This window comes from Ascaphus truei, chromosome 2 (assembly GCF_040206685.1).
Source record: "Ascaphus truei isolate aAscTru1 chromosome 2, aAscTru1.hap1, whole genome shotgun sequence".
Lineage (NCBI taxonomy): Eukaryota > Metazoa > Chordata > Amphibia > Anura > Ascaphidae > Ascaphus > Ascaphus truei.
The window spans coordinates 322334667-322357936 of record NC_134484.1 but is presented as its reverse complement, the minus strand read 5'-3'; the positions used below and the strand labels follow the sequence as shown (position 1 = coordinate 322357936).

At 44.4% G+C, this 23270-nt stretch overlaps 1 protein-coding gene across 1 annotated transcript in view; it reads right to left on the bottom strand.

Annotated features, from left to right (window-relative positions):
* Nucleotides 1-23270, bottom strand: part of LANCL2 (LanC like glutathione S-transferase 2) — a 70293-nt gene that overhangs the window by 12938 nt on the left and 34085 nt on the right. The window contains exons 3-6 of the mRNA XM_075586569.1: nucleotides 18956-19163; nucleotides 5982-6129; nucleotides 4888-5034; nucleotides 4073-4255 (exon numbers count right to left, since the gene is read on the bottom strand). Coding sequence (XP_075442684.1) covers nucleotides 4073-4255; nucleotides 4888-5034; nucleotides 5982-6129; nucleotides 18956-19163 — 686 coding nt within the window. The remainder of the gene's footprint in view (nucleotides 1-4072; nucleotides 4256-4887; nucleotides 5035-5981; nucleotides 6130-18955; nucleotides 19164-23270) is intronic.

The window sequence follows — 23270 nt, the reverse complement described above, 5'->3', positions numbered from 1 at the left end:
TCCGTAGCTGAGGGGAGCAGTCTGCAGTCACAGCCGCGCCAGGAACCGTCATCGATTCCAACTCCGGACGCGGAGGAGAGAGCAGCTGGGGACCGGTGCAAACCGCAGCCACGGGAACACACCAGCTTAATGTAAATTACCATGTGAGTGCATTTATTGTGGATTTTATTGATGTGCATTAAACGTTGAAGTTTTAAAACGAGCACTGCTGATCCCAGTACATTATTTTGCCTCACCCACGCCCCTCTCTGTAACGGGGATGGGAAGAAGCCCAGAACGGGGGAACTATAATTGAGACCTGCATTGAACCCCCTGCCCGCCAGCAGGAACGCATACAACACCCCTGGGAGTATCTCTGACGGGGAACCTAGGTGTATGCCTTAAAGACAACTGCCCTGCGACTTTACTCACACTGGGCCGTGTGAGTATTTATATATTTATATTGTGCATTACCACGACCCCTCCTGCACTCAACTGCGGAAGGGTCACCATCTATCACAAAGATACCATCTTGGGACAAGGTTTACACAGGGCCGTGTAAGCATACATCATTTAATATATTTATTTTATTCTACACCGTCCCTTTCACCTCCTGTACTGGGTTTACTCTGTTAAATTGTCTGTATTTGTCTTATCTGTGCATCTACTTATCCCTCGCTCCCCCTACTTTGTTTTGCTAACAATTTGCAGCATTAATATGTGAAATGACTACCAATTAATGTCTCCCTCCCCCAAAGGCATCGGTACGGTTACCCGAATTTACAAATAGAACTCCTCGAGCTAGCATTGTTAGCTTAATGCCTATTTCATCAGCTAACTAAACACAAGCTCCAGAACACTTCGTGATTTGTGAGATCATTACACGGTTGCACATCGTTTAACCAGACTTTATTCCTTCAGGAACTTTGCAAAATTTCAAATTGAATGCTTGAGAGTTTGTAGTGTGATGAACAGCTTGTAATTAACCAGTTGTGATGGTATGAAAACATTTTGTTTTCTACTGTATGTAGGCCCAGTAATATTACATGTTGCCTCTTAAATTGATTCCCTAATTCCCGACAGTACAAATTTTATTGAACTGAATAGACAGTAGGTCTTTAATCAGGAGTTTTACCAGCTTATGTAATCACGTTGTACTTTATATGCTATTCTCCCCTCCCAGTGCCCTATCCATGAATCTCAGTGAGACATGCATTGCCAGGTCAAGCTGTCTTAGTATATTGAACTTCTTACGTATGAACATTCGTTAAGAAGTTTTACGTATAATGGATACAGCTTGTCATCCATACTAAGGCCGCGGCCAAGGTACTTGCTTGCTGGCGGAGGCGAGCTGAGGCGCGCTTCCGCTCTGCACTGTGCCCCTACAGCCGCAATTAGAGCGGCTTTAGTAGGGGCTCGCCTACGCTTCCGCAAGCGCGCGGAAGCGTAGGTCTTAGGGAAATTTAACATTTCCCCGCTTGCCGGAGCGCAGGGCCGGTTACGTGAGCGGTTCGCCCAATGAGGGCGAACCAGCTCCGTGACGTCACTGGCACGCCCCCTGACGGAGCGCAGGGAAAGCACCCGCAAGGCCAGGGAAAGCACCCGCTTTCCCTGAGTCTCAGCGCGCCAGCGGGGAGCTTGGCCGAGGCCTTAATTGTGGCCCTAACATGACACCCAAAGCTAACAACCCACCACAGAATTGTTGAACGCTCTGAACAGGCACCAGTCCGTACTCGCATCTGGTTGAAAATGTAATAACATTGTTATCCAGTGTTAAACAGCTCAATGAGTTGAATATGATCTCCCGGGATACCAACGAACCGTTATTGTAATGCACATGTTTCTAAACTTGGAACTGCATTCTCATGGCCCGATGCCAAGAAAAAAATCTGCAGCTCACGTTCTCTAACATGAATGTGTTAGTACAAAGGACGCTCATTGCTCGTGAGGGATCCTCTAGGTACAAATATTTAGGATCACTCCGATTGTAATATCACTTTAACTTGTTACAGTAACATGCAACTACTGTTTTTTTCCCCCTCACCAGAAGCCTTTCTTTAATTGAGGGACTTATTACGAAATCACAATGTTGATGGTTAGTTTGTAAAGTGCAAGATTAAGTTCTATTGTTTAATGGCCATGAATAAACCAAACTGTCTAGTAATTACTTCAAGATACAAAAGACTTTCCCACTGCTATGCTGTAAATGCAACAATATTTGTTGTGGAAAGCATTCTTGAAGCGATCAGGCCGCCTGCTGAACAATTTTGTACACGCATGAATTTGTATAATGTGATTTAATTGCATTCTGCACAGAAACAGGAGATACTGGATGTGAAGATAATTACAGTCTCTGTAGCAGCAGCTAATGAACAATATCTGGGTCACAAAGCTCTGCTTGGCTGACACATTTATATGAGATGTGTCTAACAGTGGGGAACCTGTTGGTAACGGTGTTAAATGTGCTAACAGGATTTGTTAGGCACGGTGCAGCAAACAGCAGCATTTTAATCCAACTAATGGAAGTATATGCAAGAGTCTGAAAGCAGCCTTCACCAAAGTGTTCTGCTTAGCACTCACACGTACAGTTGTAAGACAAAACAAACAACATGAAAATCTAAATACAGCACACACACACAAAGTCACTTACAATGGACATTCTTCCCATGTTAATATCACTTGTATAAATATCTATTATGAAGCACTTCAATAGAGAGACAATAGGAGAGGAAATCCCTGCCGTGGAGACCTGACAATCCAAGTTGTGTGACTTGCAGATACATCAGGTGAGGGAGTAAGTGCAGTAGATGGCAGTGCTTGGCCACATTGGTTGGTAGGAACGACTGTGGGTGTGGGGAGGAGCGACAAGTCCAGCTATTGAAATGCTTCATTCAAAATGTGTGTTTTTAGGTTGGAGTTAATGGTGGGGAGAGAATATGCTTGGTGTATACAAAGTGTGAGGGAGTTTCACAGGGGTAGGGGGGACTGAGGGGAAAAAGTTTAAGAGATCACTGGTGGTAGAAAGAGTGAAAAGGAGATCATTACAGGCAGAGCGCAAGAGACAAGCAGGGTAATAACAAGGGATCAAAGATGGTATGAAGGGAGGATCAGGTGAGTGGAGAGCCTTAAAGGGTAAGGACGTTGTAGGTGATCTGGAAGTTGATGGGAAGCCAAGAGAGGGATGTAAGGAGGAGATAAGCATGAACTGTTCTGGGAGAAAGTGAAATTATTCTAGCAGCAGCATTTTGGATAGTTTGCATAGGAGAAAGTTGTGAGGCAGGGATACCTGTTAGATGTATGTTACAATAATCAAGGCAGGAGATGATAAGCGCATGCATCAGAGTTTGCTGTAGAATGACAGAGGGAAGGGAAAATCTTGGCAATGTTTTGGAGGAAGAATAAAAAAATTCAGCCAGGGCGTGAGTGAATGCTCTATAATAAACCGGCAAGTTGTGCAAGGCCACTCTTTTCTGTGGAGTGTCACTCAATGTAGTATATACAATACTAACAATTGTATTGCCCGTTTATTGTGAGGTAAATGTCCCAAGTGTGATGGTACTAGGGGGTATAGAGTTGTGCTATTTTTAAAATGGTCAACCTCAGAGTACCACTACTTTTTTATTGCAACAATATTTGTTGTGGAAAGCATAGAGTGAAGGCTTCCTGAAATACACATTGTTTTCACTTTGTTTAAGGAAAACAATGTTTATTTCAGGAAGCCTTCACTCTATTTTCCAAGTATAAATATTGTATAAATGTTCCAAGAACAGAATTTCCCTAATGTTTAAACATAGTATTTTTTTTTTATACAGTATACAGGATCGCTACTGTTTTCAAGCCACTTTGACCACAGGATGTAACAAGTTCATCTTATTATATATTAGGCACCAATGTCTTTCAGTTAGGTCCTGCATATATTCCTGAAATGGAAAAGGGAGAGTTCCCTTCACCTTTCTGCCTCCGGAAGACTGAAAAGTCAAGTAGCAGACAGGAGAGGGATGGTGCTGATTCTCCCACAATGCTGATTACCCTTTGCAATATAACAAACATCAAACACCAGGAAACCAATGCTTTGAAAGAGGCTCACGCTGACCTTGTGAGCCTGCAAGAGCATGTGTATGACCCCAGGAGCTCCGTGGCACCAGTGCACCAGCCGGTCTGTTTCATTGCTTAAGGACGACGGATAATTCCCAGATCTGAATTTCTTGTGGCGCAGATAGTCAATGCTTGGCTTCACCAGCTCGCTCAGGGTTTCTTGGTCAACTTTTGACAAAGGCTACAGCAGCAATAAAAAAAGAGAAAAGAAAAGATTTGTGGAACTTGAATGAATTTTCGCACAAGGACAAGCCTCATCCTTTGTATCTTTCTTGTATTCTACTGGGTAAATATGGTTATGGAAAGCCAAAGTAATGGCAATATGACAATCAAAATAAAAATGATAACATTATGGCCCATATATTTACAAAGCGGTGTTATGGCATACTATAAAACAACTTCCAGCGCTGGAAAACACCTTACAGCCCAATCACTTAAATGAGCTATGAGGAGCCTTCCCGCGCTGGAAGGTGTCTGATGGAATAGCACAACCTATTAAATATGGGCCTAAATGTCTGAACTTGTTTTGTGTGCCCAATTGAAAACCTCGTTTTGTAGTAGGTGGGACTCGTGACCTTTATATATGCTTGATTCTTCAAACATAAAGGCACCTCATGTGCAACTTCAAATCAGGACTACGCAGCAACTACTAATACACATACAGACACACACACACACACCTACCTATTCACACACAGGATTGCATATAGATAAAATTTATTGTGGCACTCCGCAATCTTATATGGACATATTTTTTATTTTAAACAGTATTTACAGAGAAACATATAAAAAACAATATGCACCATGCTCTACCTGCATGAGCATGTAGTAGATTCCAGCCAGTCCGTGTGCTGCTCCCACATACTGCTTCTTGTGCCACTGGTACAGCAGGGGGCAGCGTTCTGTCTTGTGCTCCTCTTTTGATAAGTTTTTTCCAGATTCTAGAATGGCGTCTACAAGCTGGAGCAGAAAGATTGTGTTCAGTATAAAAATATGAAGCCATTTTGAGAGAAATCCTAATAGTCTACTGTACATGTGTCATTGCTGAAATCCATGTAATTAGGGTCGAAGTATTGTATTAAGTTCTACAAAAACGTTTAAAAATGTAAGAGGCTACATTCATTTTCTAGCAAGCCTGTGCATTCATAAAACTTCATACTGATAAATACGAGTGGTTAATAATAGTTAATAAAAAGAGGAATGCAACTTCCATCTAGACCGCTCCAAAACTTTTGGTTTCATACATCTACTTTAGAAAGAAGGCAGGCAAACCGCAAAGAGCCTTTTATGTTCAGATTTATTCCTCACCAAGTCAAACCTACTGTAATTACTGCTTGTGGTGCTTGCAGAACATTACAGACTAAAAGCAGAATGAAGGCCAAGCTGAGCTGCACCTATAGGTCAAATGCCATTATTAGAAGACACAAGCTGACTGGTACATCCTGCATTAACTGGGGTACCATTTAATTGAGTCTAAAACGGTAACATCCAGGGCACGAAGTCGGTAAATGCACTAAATGGCTTTGCTTTTGTTTTTGCCTTTTAGAATGGTGCCTGCACAGCATGACCCATTTCTGAATATATCACCCACTCTCTTTTTCACTCTTCATCTGACACAGTAATTGCCTCCACCCTTCCCTCATTATATAGCAGGGAACTGCACTAGGCCCCTCTGCTTGTGTCAGGCATTAGGCCATGCGTTTATATAGCAGCTTTCACAGCCCTGGGAATCAGCATGCACAATGAAAGACTATTATTACCATTTTACTATTTTGACTGGTACAATTGCTGCCTTTGTAGAGAAAGTTTCTTTTTTCGGGTTGTCATTTTTTGTTGTTGGGTTGCATGTGCATTTCTGACATCAAAAGTCACACTTTCCCGTTATTCCCGGATATCAAGTAACTAACCTCTTTGATATTAGATTGTGGTACAGTGTCTGGGCCAATCTCTGTGTTTACATACAGCAGGGCATAAAGGTAACCGCTGCGCCCGTACAGCAACTCATCTGGGAGCTCTGCATCAGTGCTAACCACTCCTCTCTGCAGCTGCAGCAGCCTGAGTGAAACATAACACAATAAGGAAAAACAACAAATGCAGAAAAAGCTGCCTAGCTCCAGCTAGTACTGACTGGGGACATCACTGGGGCACTATTGGGTATGACAATGATGGCTGCAGCTGCAACCTGCTCTCTTGTAATTAACTTGTGATCACATCAGTCTGCTTTTGTATTACTGTGTTTAATAATATTTGTTTTGTACATGCTGCTGCTGTACTATTGGGAAGCCACACTAACGATTGCTATCCGCTACCACCATAAAAGGCAACTACCATTTTTAATCATGTATAACTCGGCGTTTAGCTAAAATATGGCACTTCTGGTTTTCACTCTGGCTTGTTGCCATGCACTGCATATATTGAAACAGATCGCTGTGGAGAAGCTTTGAGGACTGCCGAGGGACAGCACTTCAGGCCCCACAATGGAGAACAGCTTTCTATGGTAGCTGAAAGATCTGTACAATTAGGAAAAACTATATTTGAATTGTCTGTCTCCAATCACCCCTTGATGTGTGTCTTAATTAAATTCAGCTTTGACTCTTAGGCAGGACAACACCCTCTTTAGAAAAAACATCTGTTTTAATATGCGAAAAAACATCTGTTTTAATGTGCCTATTAAGTTCTCTGTGCTGAACTTAATTCAGTCAGGTAACATTTTAGACCTATAAAACTGAAAGCCCAGCAGCCTATCTTGTTTGCAGCCAGGTTTGAAGTAGCATGCAATTCTGGAGTTTAAATGGAGTTCAAAACGAGTGGACGACACCTTCTGACCCCGATTCCTGATTTTGATCTATGCTGGAAAGGAGGATATTATCTATCCCAGACTGCACATCTCAGCACTTTACTATTGGTGTCATGCCGACTTTACTGTTTATATTTGCTACGACCACTTGTTTTCAAATGATGCACTTCTTTCTACCAGCCTCATGGCTTCAACTCTATTCATATATCTCCATCTCTCCTTTCTTCGCCACTTCTCAGTTCACATGAACTACTTTCTTACCTGCGCCCTCTGTCACTACACAGCTAGACCGCGTGCACAAAAACACACCCCTACAAATCATCCTCACACATTCTCTTTCTATCCATGCTTCTCCTCCTTGCTTCTGGGGATATCTCTCCAAATCCTGGTCCCTGCCTTATTTCTACATACACGCTCTCATCCTCGCCTGCCAAATGCAACTTCTACTCCTTCGGGTGTCAACCCCTCCAACCTCATACCCATCCCCTGTCACCCTCCCTCCTCTCTCCATTTCTCCTGTGCCCTTTGGAATGCTCGCTCCCTCTCTAACAAGTACCTCTCTGTGCATGACTTCTTTTTCTCTCACTCTGTGCTCCTATTTGTTATAACGGAGACCTGGTTTACTCAGTCTGACTCTGCTCTGGAAGCTGCCCTCTCTTATGGTGGCCTTTTCTTCTCCCACACTCCGCGCCCTGATGGTAGGGGTGCAGGCGTGGGGCTCCTGTTCTCCTCTTTCTGCCGTTACAGAACCCTTCCTATTCCGCCCTCTCTTGCTTTTCCCTCCTTTGAGGCTCACACTGTCCAGATCTTCTCTCCTCTTCCTGTCCACGTGACTGTCATCTATTGCCCACAAACCTCTACTCATCCCCCTTCTGCCTTTCTCTCTCACTTTGAATCCTGACTCTCTTTCTTTCCTCAGACTCCCATGTTCTTCTCCTTGGGGACTTCAACTGCCACATTGACCCCTCTTCTCCCTTTGGATGCCCGCTTTCTCTCTCTCTCTAACCTTTTCTTTTGGCCTTCAACAGTGGACTGCAGCCAGCACCCACAAGGATGGCCACTACCTAGACCTAAAAACTTTTTTCTCTCTGATTTCTCCATTTCCCTCTTTCCTCTCTCTGACAATCACCTCATCTCATTTTCTCTCTTGCTTCTCCCCTTCTCCATCTCCCCCTCGTTTCTGCAGAAAATGCGCTCTATTAACCTACCAGCACTTGATTCCACTTTGCGCTCCTCTCTTAGTTCTGCTACAGATCCTGGCAACCTGGTCAGGAACTACAACTCTGCCTTATTCTCCTCTCTTGATCTACATGCCCTGCTTTCTCTCTGCCGTCCTCGCCCCTCTAACCCCAGACCCTGGCTAAATTCCCACACTGCGTTCCTCCACTCGTTCCTCTGAACGCCTCTGGAGAAAATCTCACACTCTCGCAGACTTCCTTCACTACAAATGTATGCTATCCTGTTTTAACTCTGTCCTTTCTCAAGCTAAACAAACCTAATTTTCCTGTTCACCCTGGCAGTGGGCACCGTAGGTGTTATCTCCATCCTCAGCTAAGTAGGACAGGAAACTGAATTCTTGCAGGTAAGCCATAAAGGCCCCACCCACTACCTGCAGATTAGTCTTTTTCCTGTCCTACAGCTAGGCGCAGATTTTGTTATTTGGTAAAAAGGACTCAACTGTCTGTAATTAGTGCAGTAAAGCCAGAGAATCTCCACCTCTCTTGTCCCTGAAGCTCCGATCGACGTGCCCTGGTGGGTATCAAGACGGAGGTCTGCGAGACTAGGCAGTCCCACGGAAGCGTCTCGGAATGCTGGGGCAGAACAGCAGGGCTGTTTTAGCAATGGAGGCTCAGTGCATACCGCACAGGCGTCAAAGAACGCAGGGGTCTGGGATAGACAAGCTGGCCATCTCAGGCAAAGCATAGCGCATGCACGTTCTAGCATGAGCGCGCTGTGTCCCACCGGTGGGCGGGTGCACGAGGGCCAAGTGCTCCGTCTGGGCTGACATCACTGTGCGACGGAACACAGTGTGTGAGAGGAGACCTGAAGCAGCCGCAGTATGGAACGCTCGGCAGATAGAAGAAATCAGCTCCAAGAAGCTGAAAGGAGTGTGGAAGCCAGCATGGACATTGCTGGAAGTAAAGGATCGCTGACAAAAATTAGGTGAGTCCTTAGATTAGTTCTACAAAAGGATTTAAGAGCATGGATTGCAGGAACTAAAGGAATTGATTTTAATTTATTTATTTTTAACTTTAGTTCTATGGTAATACAACCAGAGGAAGGATCTTCTAAGGGGACAGTAGAGTCCCTGCATCAGAAGAAAAAAGTTGCTAAAAAAACTAAGTGGTGTGCAGCTTGTGAAAAGCCAACCTTAGAGGGCAAGAAGCTTTGTGCAGACTGACTTAAAGCTGGAGCGTCAAATTAGCAGATGAGTACTTTTCTAACTTGGATGAAAGATACAGTAAAAAAAATGTTGATTCTGCAGTGCAGCAAGCAGTGAAGCCACCGCAAAAAAGAGCAAGGTCTCAGACCAGCATGGATAAAGAAAGAGATTCCTCATCAGAGTTGATGTGTTACCAGGTGTCAGATGGGGAGTGTGATTCATCAGAGCAAGAAATGCAAACTGAAGAATCAGAGTTTGATTTAGAAATGGTGGAGCCTCTTATAAAGGCAATGAGGGAAACATTGGAGCTAGAGGATAAGGAAAAAATGGTTCAAAAATCAGATAGATTATTCGGGACAAGGCAGAAGAAAACCAGATGTTTTCCAATTCAGCAAGTGATCAAGTAGAGGAAACAGATGGAATTATCACAGCCGGATAGAAAACTAAATATGCCCAAAAAGTTTAATAGAATGTATCCATGTTCACAGGAAGAGGTAAAACACTGGGAAGTCAGTCCTAAAATTGATGCAGCAATTTCCAGGGTGTCAAGGAAAACAACTATACCAGTTGAAGATGAAGCATCTCTCAATGATGTAATGGATAAAAAGATGGATAGTGTTTTAAAAAAAGGCATATGTAATCGCAGGTGCAGCATGCAAACCAGCGATAACAACATCAGTGGCAAGAGCAATGCGGATATGGATTGCTAATATCGAAGAAGCATTGGAGAAAGGAGTAAAGAGAACTTCTATTCTGAAGGCGTTGTCAGAAATCATGTGGGCAGCAGACTACATAGCAGAAGCGTCACTGGATGCAGTGAGACTGGCAGCCAAGTCAGTGGCTTGTACAGTAACAGCAAGGAGAGCGCTATGGCTCAAGACACTGGATGGCATACACAGCTTCCAAGAACACTTTACGTAACTTGCCCTTTGAAGGAGAATTCCAATTCGGGAATAAATTGGATGCGATTATAAATAAAGCACACATCCAAGTGATTTGAACGGCGCTTAAATACACAAATAATCTGCAACACAAATAGTGTTAATCAATCAAAGTGATGTGAAATCATGACTGTGAAAAATATATAAACAATTAATAGAGCTCAAAATACACGAAATTGGAAATAATAATAATAATAATAATAGTGTAAGGTGATGGATACAATCTCAACCTCAGATGGGAGTGGTTTAGGTTCCTTATAGAATGCAATGTCATAAATAGTTCAGAGGGAGCGTTGTTATCCTGGTAGCCCCAAAAATGAGAAAAGGACAAATATAGTGTACTTCTGTATTATAATCTCGGTAGAATTAAAAACTTGGCTCGTATAAAATGCCTACTCACAAGAAGGTCAATATGTATGAGCGAAGAGGTAATAACCAGATGACTGAATCAGGATAAGATGTCAAAGACCGATCCCAGGGATGTAATACAGATGGTGGATCTCAGGGAAACATAAAGGAAAAGACCGATTGTGCAGAGGGGGGGTGCGTGCATGCGCTGGTGCCAGAGCGAAGGTCTGAGATAAGACAGGTAAGGAGGGAACCCGTTGCAAAGGACGTGTTCCCCGATTCCTTACAAACCCTCGCCAACTCTTCTGTCTTTGACTCTCTACTCAAACCACCCTCAGCTGCCTCTTCTTCTTCCTCCATCTCACCTCAGGACTTTGCTGACTATTTTAAGGAAAAGATGGAATTCATATGGCAGAAAATCCTACATCGCTTCATAACTCTCCTCCTGCCTTCCTTAACTCTTTTTCTGCTGTCTCAGAGGAGGATGTGTCACTGCTGGTCTCCTCTTCTACCTCTACCACTTGCCCTCTTGACCCCATTCCCTCCCATATCGTAAAACCTCTTGCTCTTACTATAACCCCTACACTCACACACATTGTTAACTCCTCCCTCTACTCTGGTACCTTTCCCCCCTCCTTCAAGCATGCAACAGTTATACCATTACTCAAAAACAGCAAGCATGACCCTACCTGTCTTAATAACTATCGACCTGTCTCTCTCCTGCCTTTTGCCTCTAAACTCCTTGAACATCTTGTATTCTCTCGCTTGCTCCATTTTCAACACCTATTCTCTCCTAGATCCTCAACAATCTGGTTTTCGCACAGCTCACTCGACAAAATGCCCTAACTAAAATAAATAATGACCTCCATGCTGCCAAAGACAGAGGTCATTATACTCTGCTCATATTACTTGACCTCTCTGCAGCATTTGACACCATGGACCACCCTCTTCTCCTTCACATTCTCCATACTCTTGGTATTCGTAACAAAGCTCTATCCTGGATCTCCTCTTACCTCTCCCATCGTACTTTCCTCCTCTATCTATCTATCTATCTCTGTGGGGGTACCCCAGGGCTCTGTCCTGGGACCTCTTCTCTTTTCTCTGTACACACTCTCTCTAGGTGACCTAATCACATCTCTTGCGTTTAAATATCATCTCTATGCTGACAAAACACAAATTTACTTTTCAACCCCCAACCTTACACCTGCTGTACAGACCAAAGTTTTAGAATGTCCCTCTGCGATATCATCCTGGATGTCCCTCCGCCGACTTAAACCTAACATGGCAAAAACAGAATTCCTCATACTTCCTCCCAAACCTGTTGGAAGTACTATCATTCACCCAGTAGCCCAAGCACGCTGCCTAGGTCTCACACTTGACTCCTCGCTAACATTCTCCTCTCACATTCAAAACGTTTCTAAAACCTGTCGTTTTTTTTCCTCCGCAATATTACAAAGATACGCCCTTTCCTCTGTTGCTCAACTGCTAAAATGGTGACTCAGGCCCTCATTCTCTCCCGTCTCGATTACTGTAACCTCCTGCTGTCCGGCCTTCCTGCTTCCCCTACAATCTATCCTAAAAGCTGCTGCCAGAATCGCTCTACTCTTTCCTAAATCTGTCTCAGCGTCTCCCCTGCTGAAATCCCTCTCCTGGCTCAAATCCCACATCTCACACTCAATTCTCCTCCTCACTTTAAAGTTTTACACTCTTCTGCCCTTCCTTACATCTCAGCCATAATTTCTCGCTATGCACCATCCCGACTCTTGCGTTCTGCTCAAGAGTCCCTTTGTAGTCCCTTGTATCTAACGCCCTCTCCCGCCTTTAACCTTTCTCACTGACTGCCCCACACCTCTGGAATGCCCTTCCCCTCAATACCCGACTAGCACACTCTCTATCCACCTTTAAGACCCACCTTAAGACCCACCTGCTTAAAGAAGCATATGAGTAGCACCGTGGATAATACTAGACACGTTACATAAAGCTTGGCCCCCTGCAGACGCACTTACTAGAATGCCCTCCTACTTTCTCTGTAAGATCTTCCTACCTACTAATTAGACTGTAAGCTCCTCGGAGCAGTGACTCCTCTTCCTAAATGTTACTTTTATATCTGAAGCACTTATTCCCATGACCTGTTATTTGTATCATTTGTTATTTATATTGTTGTCACATGTATTACTACTGTGAAGCGCTATGTACATTAATGGTGCTATATAAATAAAGACACACAAATACATACACCAAGGGCCATCTAAACTCAGTCTCAATGATGGGTGTTCAATCCTATTAGTCGTAGGAGTGTGTGGAGAGCCTTCCTCGTTTAAGCAAGGATATGCGAAATGAGGTACTGGCCTAAGGGAAAATCAAACTATGTGACCAAAAGTAATTAATTTCCCAAGATACAAAATAATAGGCTGTAAGATCTTTGGTGCAGAATTAACTGCAAATATACTCATTCATTATGTACACTTCTGTATAGATTTATACAAAGTAGTTAAGAAAAAAAATGGAAGATCTTAGATAACCTACACGGCCCACTGAATTCCTTTGCGGATGTAATTCGCTGAACTGTATTGCTAGGCAAAAGGTCACTATTGCCAGTATATATTTACAAGCAAGATTTTTTCCCAGAGACATTGTCAGCCTTCTTTTCGTGAAAGCATTTTGTACCTCACATTTACATTAGACTGTGCAGAATCGTCCAGATGTAATATATATCTTCCTGTCCTGTTTTTAAAAGGATTTGCATTGTTATAACAATGAGTCTGCATTAGGCTACAAATGTGATCTCTATCAAATTAACCGCATTCCCATTAACGAGCAACACTGGGGAAATCAATACATTTAAAAGCATAATTACTGCAATCAACAGAGGGAACTCAATTATACCTAATTTAAGGGATAATATCACTTGAACTGAATATTGCAGATTTTTTTGAATACACAATGTGTGTGTGTGTGTGTGTGTGTATACATACATATATACATATATATATATATATATATATATAGCAACTGTAAATATTACTGTATGTTCATTTGCATGTCTTAGACAGGTCTGCAACCCTGTCTTTCCCCATTGTCACCCAGCATACAGCGCTTCCACTGCAGCAAGGGATTCTGGGAAATGACATGCAAATGAGCACTCAGTGCCACCTTTTGTCTCAAGCTCGTATTACACAAGCCAATCCTCAAGCCAATGCATGCTGTTTTAAACACAGCTTTTAGACAGAGGCTGGGATGAGATGCAAAGCCATTAGACCCACTCACATACATTTTTTTTGTTTTGAAAATTCTTTTATTATGCAGCGAATCTTTACAACAAGATTATAACAGTACATAAATCATTTTCCAAACGGAAAAAAACTGCGACGTTAACAACGGCGCAGTGCATATCCCACACAACTCACATACATTTTTATTAATGGTTTCCCCAAAAGTAAAAAAAACTGTGACGAACACGGTGGTGCAGTGCATTTATACGTATGCACCGCACCACAGACATGACATATCATACACACATTATCTCTAACTTTATTGCACAGAAAAACTTTTGGGGCGGGGGAGTAAGGGGGGGGGGAGGGGGGTGTTTAGTCCTCCTCCTCAGGGCCATCATAGATGGAATAGTCCTTGAGCAGGCTGTGGAGCAGCCTGCGACAGACCTGTACCGACATCCTCTTCTTCCCCTTGATCAAACGTTCCCTGGCGAATAGTAAAACGTCCTTGAAACAGCACATTAGACGCCAACCGGCTTCGATTGCGTCCTCTGTGTGTGTTCCTGTGAAAAGTCCGTGGAACACCGAGTAGTACGTGACGCACTTCCTCGGTATACAGTCCTTTAAGTCAGTGTCCAGCGCGCGCAGCAAGGCCTGCGCAAAGGGCAGTTCCAGAAGAGGTGTATGATGCTTTCCTCCACTGGGTTGCACCTGGGGCAGTGCCTCACGAGGCTGAGTTTACTCTGGTACTTGTCCGCATTCACAGGGAGTCCCCCGTGTATGGCCTGCCAAGCAATGTCTTTGTGTTTGTTCATTAGTCTTTTCGATGCCACATTCCTCCACACCGTTCCAAAGGTGTTGAGGTGGAGACCTTGGGACCGATTCCATGATGTCTTTAGCCCTGGTCATTTTGTAGATGGCCTTGGGCTTCCACAGGTCTGGTTTTACTCCCTCCAGATTGTTCTGCCTCACAAACTTCTTCACGTCCTTGTAGAACCAGGGCGTGCGCCAGCTGCAAGGGATGGAGCTGTCACACTTGTCCCACCCCAGTGCTCTCCAGAGCGGCAGGAGTAGGAGGCGGGACATGGAGTAGCCAGAGGAGTCTTTGTCGCAGTCTCTCAGGGTGATCCGCACGCAGTTGCTTACAAAGAAGGCGCGCAGCATAGTGGGGATGTCGGGGATTCCTCTATCCCCCTTGTGCGGCTCTTTGTACATCACCTCGCGCTTTCCCCTCTCAAACTTGGCCCCCCAGACAAAGCGGAACACTGCCATGGAGATCTCCTGGCAGGTTCTGGTCGAAGGCGGGTATGCCTGGGCCACGTACAGGGAGGATCTCGTTCAGCAGTACCAGCTTTTTCCCCTCAATGGTGAGGGGTCTGAGGCGCCACAATCCGATCTTCTGCTTCACCTTGTTCAGCCTCTCGTTCCAGCTCTTCAGGGCAGCGGCCTCGCTCCCCACACCAAACCAGACTCCAAGGATTTGAATGAGGCCTGCTCTGATGGGGAAGGGGAGGGGGTCGGCAGTCAGGTTCCAAAGCCCAAATAGCTTGGTCTCTGACTTCCCGCAGTTGACTTTTGCTCCTGAAGCTTTCCCGAAATCATCGCACATCTGGACCAGCGTCCTCACCGACCGGCTATCTGCGCAGAAGATGGTGACGTCATCCATGTAGAGCGAGCACTTCACTTCGCGTCTCTGGGGTCCTGGCACGACGATCCCTCTGATCTCTGCGTCTCGTCTGATGCACTGGGCGAAGAGCTCTATACAACAGACAAAAAGCAGAGGTGAAAGAGGGCAGCCCTGCCTAACCCCTGAGAGGACAGGGAAGGGGTTAGTCTTCCATCCGTTCACGATCTCCACACTGCAAATGTCAAGGTACATAAGGTTAACATAAGAACAGAACATCTCCCCCATCCCATACTCACACAGCACCCTGCCCATGAAATCATGGGAGACACGGTCAAAGGCCTTCTCCTGATCAAGGGTGACCAGGGCCGCGTGTACACGGCGGTCTTTGATGTAGTGGACTGCGTCTCTGATTAGGGCGAGGCTGTCTGCGATCCTGCGTCCGGCGATGCCGCACGTCTGGTCTGTGTGGATGATCTGGCTGATGACCTTCTTCAGTCTGTTCGCTAGGACTTTTGCTAGGATCTTGTAGTCCGCGTTCAGGAGGGAGATGGGACGCCAGTTCTTGAGGTCGCACCTCTCCCCCTTCCGTTTGTACAAGAGCATCAGCATTCCTTCCCTCAGCGTTGGGGGCATCCTACCTTCTGCTTCTTGTGTATGTGGGATATGATCCCGGTCTTCAGGGCTCAGCTGTTTGTGGTATACAGTTGATTAAACCTTTAATCACAGTTCATCTGGTCATTAGAGCATGTAATTAGCTGTATGAGGCTCAATATGGTATATAGGCAGACAGGTGTACAGGTTAAACTGGAGGATTGACACAGAACTCTATATATACCATAAAGGCACTGTCTAAATCACCAGTAAACCAAAGTACATACCTATTAATGAACTGTTCTGTGATGGAGCCTCAGTAAAACAGCTGCTCTGACTTCAGATGTGTGCGTGCATCACGCCAATAACTTGAATAGGCGGTGGGTGGTTCCGTGGGGTCCGACGGCGGAGCACTGCGGCTGTAGACAATGCTGTAGACGTGGGGACAGCGGCGTTCCACGCAGGGTCCATAAACCGGAGGTGGTGGGTGAGCCAGAAGTTAACAGCAATCTCTCCTCGGTCACAGTATTGTGATACACGCATTATTTATATGTTTTTATTGTAAGTGTTCAATTTTTACAACCCCATAAAGTCACGTTTTTTATGATTGGTCTGCACTATGGATATCTTTTCTCTTCTATATACACCGCTGCTTTGCTGAGAGTGGAAGTCTCCATTATTCATTGGATTAGAAGTCCTCCCTGCTAAGACCACTGTGTCACACTGCCCGTTTTTGACTTACATCTTGTAAGTAGGCCACACATACGAGCCAAGATTAATCACTGAACTAATCTAGAAGTTATCAAACTGTCTGCACTTAGATTGTATTTTGTTTTATTTCCCTTATATGCTCCCCCTGGATTGCAAACGGATATGAGTGTATGTGACTGACAGTGTGACAGTGTGGGTGACAGTGTGTGTGCGTGACTGAATGACTGACATTCATGGGTGACTAACTGAGTGGGTGACCTTGACTGACCTGGGTGGGTGACTGACTGGGTGGGTGTGTGGGTGGGTGACTGTATTTATTGGGAATGGTTGTGCCGGTGACCTTAGTGCTGAGAAGGGAGGTGGCCCACCTGTACACCAGAGAGTTCGGTGTGAGGCAGGCATAGCAAGGGGTCCAGGCGGCTGATCATTGATGTTGCAGCCTATTCTGCGGTCCTGCGCACAGTGCCGGACAGTCCTGCAGCACCCGGTGGGTCCGCGTGCGATGCTGGCCGCGCTGTTATTGTGCATGCGGGTGGAAAAATCAATATAGGCTTCTGCACATGCACGGTATGTCCGGCACGGTTTGCAACCTCCACTGCGCTGCCTACAACCGCCATGTGAGGTGCGTGCACGCGTGTGATGTCACTTCCGTCATATTCTTTTGCTACAACACACGAGAATTTTGCCATCAAAACTCTGTAGGTGCCAGGAAAGAAGTATCACTAAAAAAAAACAAAAAACCTTCAATAGACCTGGACTGCATAGCTAATTACAGGCCCACATTAAACATTATTTTTCTACGTCAATGATAAAGTGGTAGCAACCCAGCAGAAACCCATTATGTCAACTCATCATCATATTTATGACTCGGCCCCCCTCATACTCTCTGCAGCATTGGATACAGTGGACCATGGTATTCTAAAGGAGCACGTGAAGAACATCTGTAGACTGAATCACACAGAGGACCTTCCTATCCTGGTTGCTGCTTTTGTACTCTCACGTCTGCACAACTGCTGTGCGCTTTACCTGGGACTTCCAGAAGCAGAACTGTGCTGCCTGCAGCTGGGGCAGAATACTGCGCAGAGGTTAACTAACCAGGCCCATTCTTTCCCCCTTTACATCTGTTGATTGGCTTGTTGACATTCAAAGCCCTACATAATCAGCAATCTGAAAGCCCTCCTGGTTGACTTACTTAGGGGTCTAAGCTTTTAGCTGTGAGGATCAGACGCAGGCCCCACCCCCGTCAAGCTCCGGACACCCGATTGGCTCCTGCCTAATTCCTGCCTGCTGTGCAGCTCTGCGCCTGATTGGAGGAACCTGCCATTTAGGTTCAACCATTCTACCAGGAAGTTGGCTGAGCATAAACCTTGTGACGTGTGCTAGTCACATTCACTCTTGCCTCACCTTCTTCCTGCAGTGCCTTGTTCCCGCCTATTATCCTTTCTCCAATCCTCGACCTCGGATTCCCTACGACTACCCTGCTCTCTCCAATCCTCGGTTTGCCTTCTACTATCCTACTTTCTCCTAACCTGACCCGGCTATCCACAACTACAAACCTGCACACCGGACGCGATCTCGCATCTTTAGGTTGGCGTTTTCTAATCCCCACCTTGGCCTCGCGGTCCTGTCCAGTATGTGGTGAGCATCTGTTAGATTAGCTATGGTGTTATTAGTCTTTGAGCCTCTGCCTCATATGGCCCAAGAGGCCTCCTCTCTGAAAAACTTTGAAAAGCAGGCTGAAGACTTACCTGCTTGCCCAGACATTTAATCAATGAACGACAACGTGCCCCCAGCATTTAATACTTCACTTCCCATTCTGTATTCTGCTCATTCTATATTATTATCATGCATTTTGTTTTCTTTTATAGCTTGAAATGTTTTTTTCTTGTGGTACGCTTTAAGTCTAATTGGGAAAAAAGCACTACATAAATAAAGCTATTTGTTTGATGCTTCAGATGCTTTGTGACCATCTCCAGCCATTTACTATTCATACTTTATGTTTTGATACAGTGTTTCACAAGGATTGGATAAAAGATGCTTTTGGTGCACCTGCCCTTTCTGCACTTGGGATCTTTCCTGGTAGTATACACCTGTAGCAGTTGAACAAAAAACTTGGAATAGGAAAGTGAAGATGGACATTTTTAGTAACTCAGCCAATGTTTTCTGTATGGAGACGACATATGTACACCATTGTCTTTGGGCATACTTAAGCTTGGGCATCCACTGGCATGCTTATGACTGCCCTCATTACTGTTTGCAATGTGCTCTTACTTTGTGATGCAATCCTTTGATTCAGCCTGGTTTTGCAGCTTGTGGTGTACTACAGCACCCACGGCAAGGGGTCCAGCGTCACCACACAGGAAGCTGACCCTTCTTCCATTCAGGTTGCGAAGGATTCTCTTCACATAGTCCAGAGACCTCTGCAAGTGGGCTTCCTCCTGTGTAACGCGGTACAGCTGCAGATAAAGCAGGGCTATTCCTAAAACCAAAAAAGCAGAGGGCAGGCTTATGAGTATCTTGTTTCTCTCTTACACTGTATTGGAAAAAAGAAAAACAGCGCACAACTCATGGTGTAGTAAAACAAATATAATGTGCTAATCAAACAGCAGGTAAGTTATGTACGTACATCAGTGTGAATTATAACAAGCGTGACATGTTATGGACTTGTTACCACAGTGCCAAAACAGCTGACCCCCCACACCGAGCGATGGTTCCTGCGGGCTGCGACCGGATTCAAGGTTCTGAGCGTCCACTCAATGGGCAGTCTGTTCTTGGTGTTCCTGGTATCTGTCCACGCTTGAATTGATGCCTTTCGGTCTCAAGTGCTAAATTGTAAGGAACTGAAAAAACTCCTCCCACCGGAGAAAAGAGCGATGCACCGCCGTGTAGAAGAACCGGAGAAGGCTGAAGTGGTGACTAAAAAACTTTATTGAAGCATGGTGTACTTCTGGCGGATCCTCTGACGCGTTTCAGCCACAGCAGGCCTTTGTGGCTGAAACGCGTCAGAGGATCCGCCAGAACTGCACCATGCTTCAATAAAGTTTTTTAGTCACCACTTCAGCCTTCTCCGGTTCTTCTACACGGCGGTGCATTGCTCTTTCCTCCGGTGGGAGGAGTTTCTTCAGTTCCTGTTTGCTTCCGGTGGCACGCCGGGTTGCTGTCTCAGCTGACAGCGCAGTCACCGCCGGTCACAGACCATCCATCGCGACGGAGGAGTTGCTTGACGGTTGGCGGTGTATCTGATCGCTGGAAGACTTCACATACACAGGCTCGGCGTTACACACTTCATTCATCGTGAGTCCCTCTATCTTCAATGTTGTCAGTGCTCTAAGGTGAGCCAATTGCTGGGAGAGACTCTTATATTCACTAATTTGGAGTTTAGCCGTGACCTCTTTACATGAATTGAATTGATGAGCAGGATTCAGCAACTTTTACTAACTTTTCGAGCGCCTGGTTGGTTAACCTCTTGGTTTCCCTGTGCATACCTAAATTGTAAGGATCCTTCCACACAGATGGCTACAGCCGATTACACTTGCTCAATTCAGGCGGCAGCTAATGACATCCCTGGTCGCGTCACTGGAATTGCGACTAACCAGTAGATAGTCAAAAGGTAGAAAGCCCCAAGCATATACTGTAGAACAGTAACAGTGTTTCTGGAGTTCCAAGTGTACAGAGCTTGCACTCTATTCCAAGCGTTTCATAGATATGGTCTACTTCTTCAGGGAAGACTGCCCATTGCGAGGACGCTCAGGACTTTGAATCCGGTCGCAGCCCAGAGCCATCGCTCGGTGTGGGGGATCAGTTGTTTTGCCACTGTGGCAACATGTCCATAACATGTCACGCTTGTTATAATTCACGCTGATGTACGTGCATAACTTACTTGCTGCTAGATTAGCACATTATATTTGTTTCACTACTACACCATGAGAGATGTGCGCCGGTTTTCTTTTTTCCTATACTAGCACCTCAGGATGTTGAGCCATCCTATCTAAACAGCAGCAGACTCTCATTTGTCCATTAATACAGGTCTCTTTATTTGACTTGACCACCTATGAGGGAGTAAGATATCTTAATGTTATACACCTGTTTGACCACTCATGGATTTGTTTGTGTTAACCGATCAATAAGCACAACCATTATATACATGTCACTATAATCACAAGTCACTTGTTTTTTTTGTTTTTTTTTTTAAAGATTTTCAATTTATCACATATTTGTCACTATCTGGTGCGTGGAAATATTACTTTTTGTTCCTTACACTGTATTGCCATTTGTGTAACATCGCCAGTGCTAGAGTGATCTGCAGCATTGGAGGAAGCAAGCCTAAGAGGTAGTTAAACTTTCCAAGGCTCCTACTTTATCTTAAAAATGCACTAAGGCTGCAGTTACAAATGTTTTTACTGTTTATGCCTGCAAGGCTTACAGAATAATTACCCATTTGAATAATTAATGACAACATATGTTTTTTATATGTCTCAAAGCTTGGACAACTAAGAATAAATGAAACCATCAATGTATAATTATTGTCATTAAATGATAGGCAAAAAAAAGCACATTGCTTCAGTGGTAATTCTGCAGTGTCATTGAATTTCATAGGCCTGCTATGGTCTCTGTACGTTCTTGCTACTTACCAACTAGATTGTAAGCTCTTCAGAGAAGGACTCCTTTTACTAATGTTACTTTGATGTCTGAAGCGTTTATTCCAACTATGTGTTATATTATTATGCACTATGTACATAGATTGCCCTATATCAGGGGTCTCCAAACTCAGTTCTCAAGGGCCGCCAACAGGCCGACTTTTATGGATATCCCTGTTTCAGCACAGGGGGCTCAATCAGTGGCTCAGTCAAGCATAGGCTCTCCAAGCATGAGCGCCGGGAGGCCTTTAAATTTTTGCAAGCGCTCGCGGGGGGGACGCTGCAGGGGAAGCTGAGCGCGCTGGTAAGTATGAAAAATGTATTTACCCGAGCGCCGGTGAGCGTGTGTGCACGCGCATACCCACGCGCGCATCGCGTGAGCAAGGACTTGTATATATATATATATATGCATATATATGTGTGTGTGTGTGTGTGTGTGTGTGTGTGTGTGTGTGTGTGTGTGTGTGTGTGTGTGTGTGTATATATATAAGTCACCTCGCCAAGCGCCGCCCGCTCAGCGCTAGCGGGGACGCAGCCTTACTTTAACTGCAATTTGCACATCAGGATTTTACCATAAGGAAAACACATAGAATTATAGGCACTCTGTTTATTTTGCAGTGAAAACTGTGTTTTTGTTCAGTGTCTTTTGAGAGACAGGAAACTGCCATTAGGAGTAGATCTTTTGTATCCAACATACTGTATATCTAATTTGCGCTCAGTTTAAGTTTTTTTCCCCCACATTCCTCTTCTGCTTCTTTTGTAGAAGACAAAGATACCCAATGCTACAAAATACATAGTTAAATACTTCAATGTTAGTATTCTCATGAATAAGGCCCATTTAGTTAAACCCTTTGGCCAAAGAATTATAAGCCTGCACAGGAACATGGAAAAACCGCCTACTACTTAAAAAGTGGGGTGGGGTTCTGGTGTTAGAGCTTGCTGGGATTGTGTGTTTATTCATTTTCAACTGGTATCAGTTGTTTACAGATTAGTGACCTCCTCCCAGGGTTTACGCTCACCCCAACCTACTTTTTAAGTAACAGGTTTTTCCATGTACCTGTGCAGGATATGTCTATTAAGGACATTCTCCCCCCACTGCACAGGGAAAAGAGAATTTTCACAGGGAGTGTTAGGACCTGCTTACTGGTCATGCCGTGACGTGGCTGCAGGCTTATAACGCTTTGGCTAAAGGGTTTAACTAAATGACCCTTATGCATGAGAATACTAACATAGAAGTATTTAACTTGGTATTTTGTCACATTGGATGTAGCACTGGGCATCTTTGTCTTTTGTAGAAGGACAGATGTGCCATACACATGAAATTCTAGGAGAAGATTGAGAAGTAGGCTCAAGCAGAAAAAACACACAACACACCAGATATCAGAGCCTCTCAGACTCAGGACATGAGGGGAACGAGACGTCAAAACGATAGCACAGCAGTCCTTTGATTAGTGATAGATTTCAGTTTTGGAAAAGGGGCATTTTTGTTGGGATCCAATTTGAACAAAATTTGAATTGATGCAATATTGACATCTTTTTGCATGCAAATGGTTACTTGTTTCTTGTAACCCATATTCCGTAATATAAAAAGTGATAGATCATATGGTTTAGCCCGCTGATTAAAAAAAAAAAAAAAGAAAAAAAAACTTTATCACCAACATTTTTCTAGGAAGGAATGTGATAATCTTAGAGATTTCGAAAGTGTTACAAGAAATTAGAGGTTCAGGGAATAGGTTATCTTGATACATTTGACTAACTAGATACTTTTGAAATGTGTTTGTTATGTGAAGATTTTTGTGGTAAGATTGCGTGTTTTAAGAAAAAACAATCTGTTTTCTTGCCACCATTATCGACCAGTTCCATTGTCTAGACTTTTGTGCAGTTAGTCACGAAGGATATACACGATTTACATTTTAGTTCTGTAAGCTCTAGTGATAATGTTACTTTGG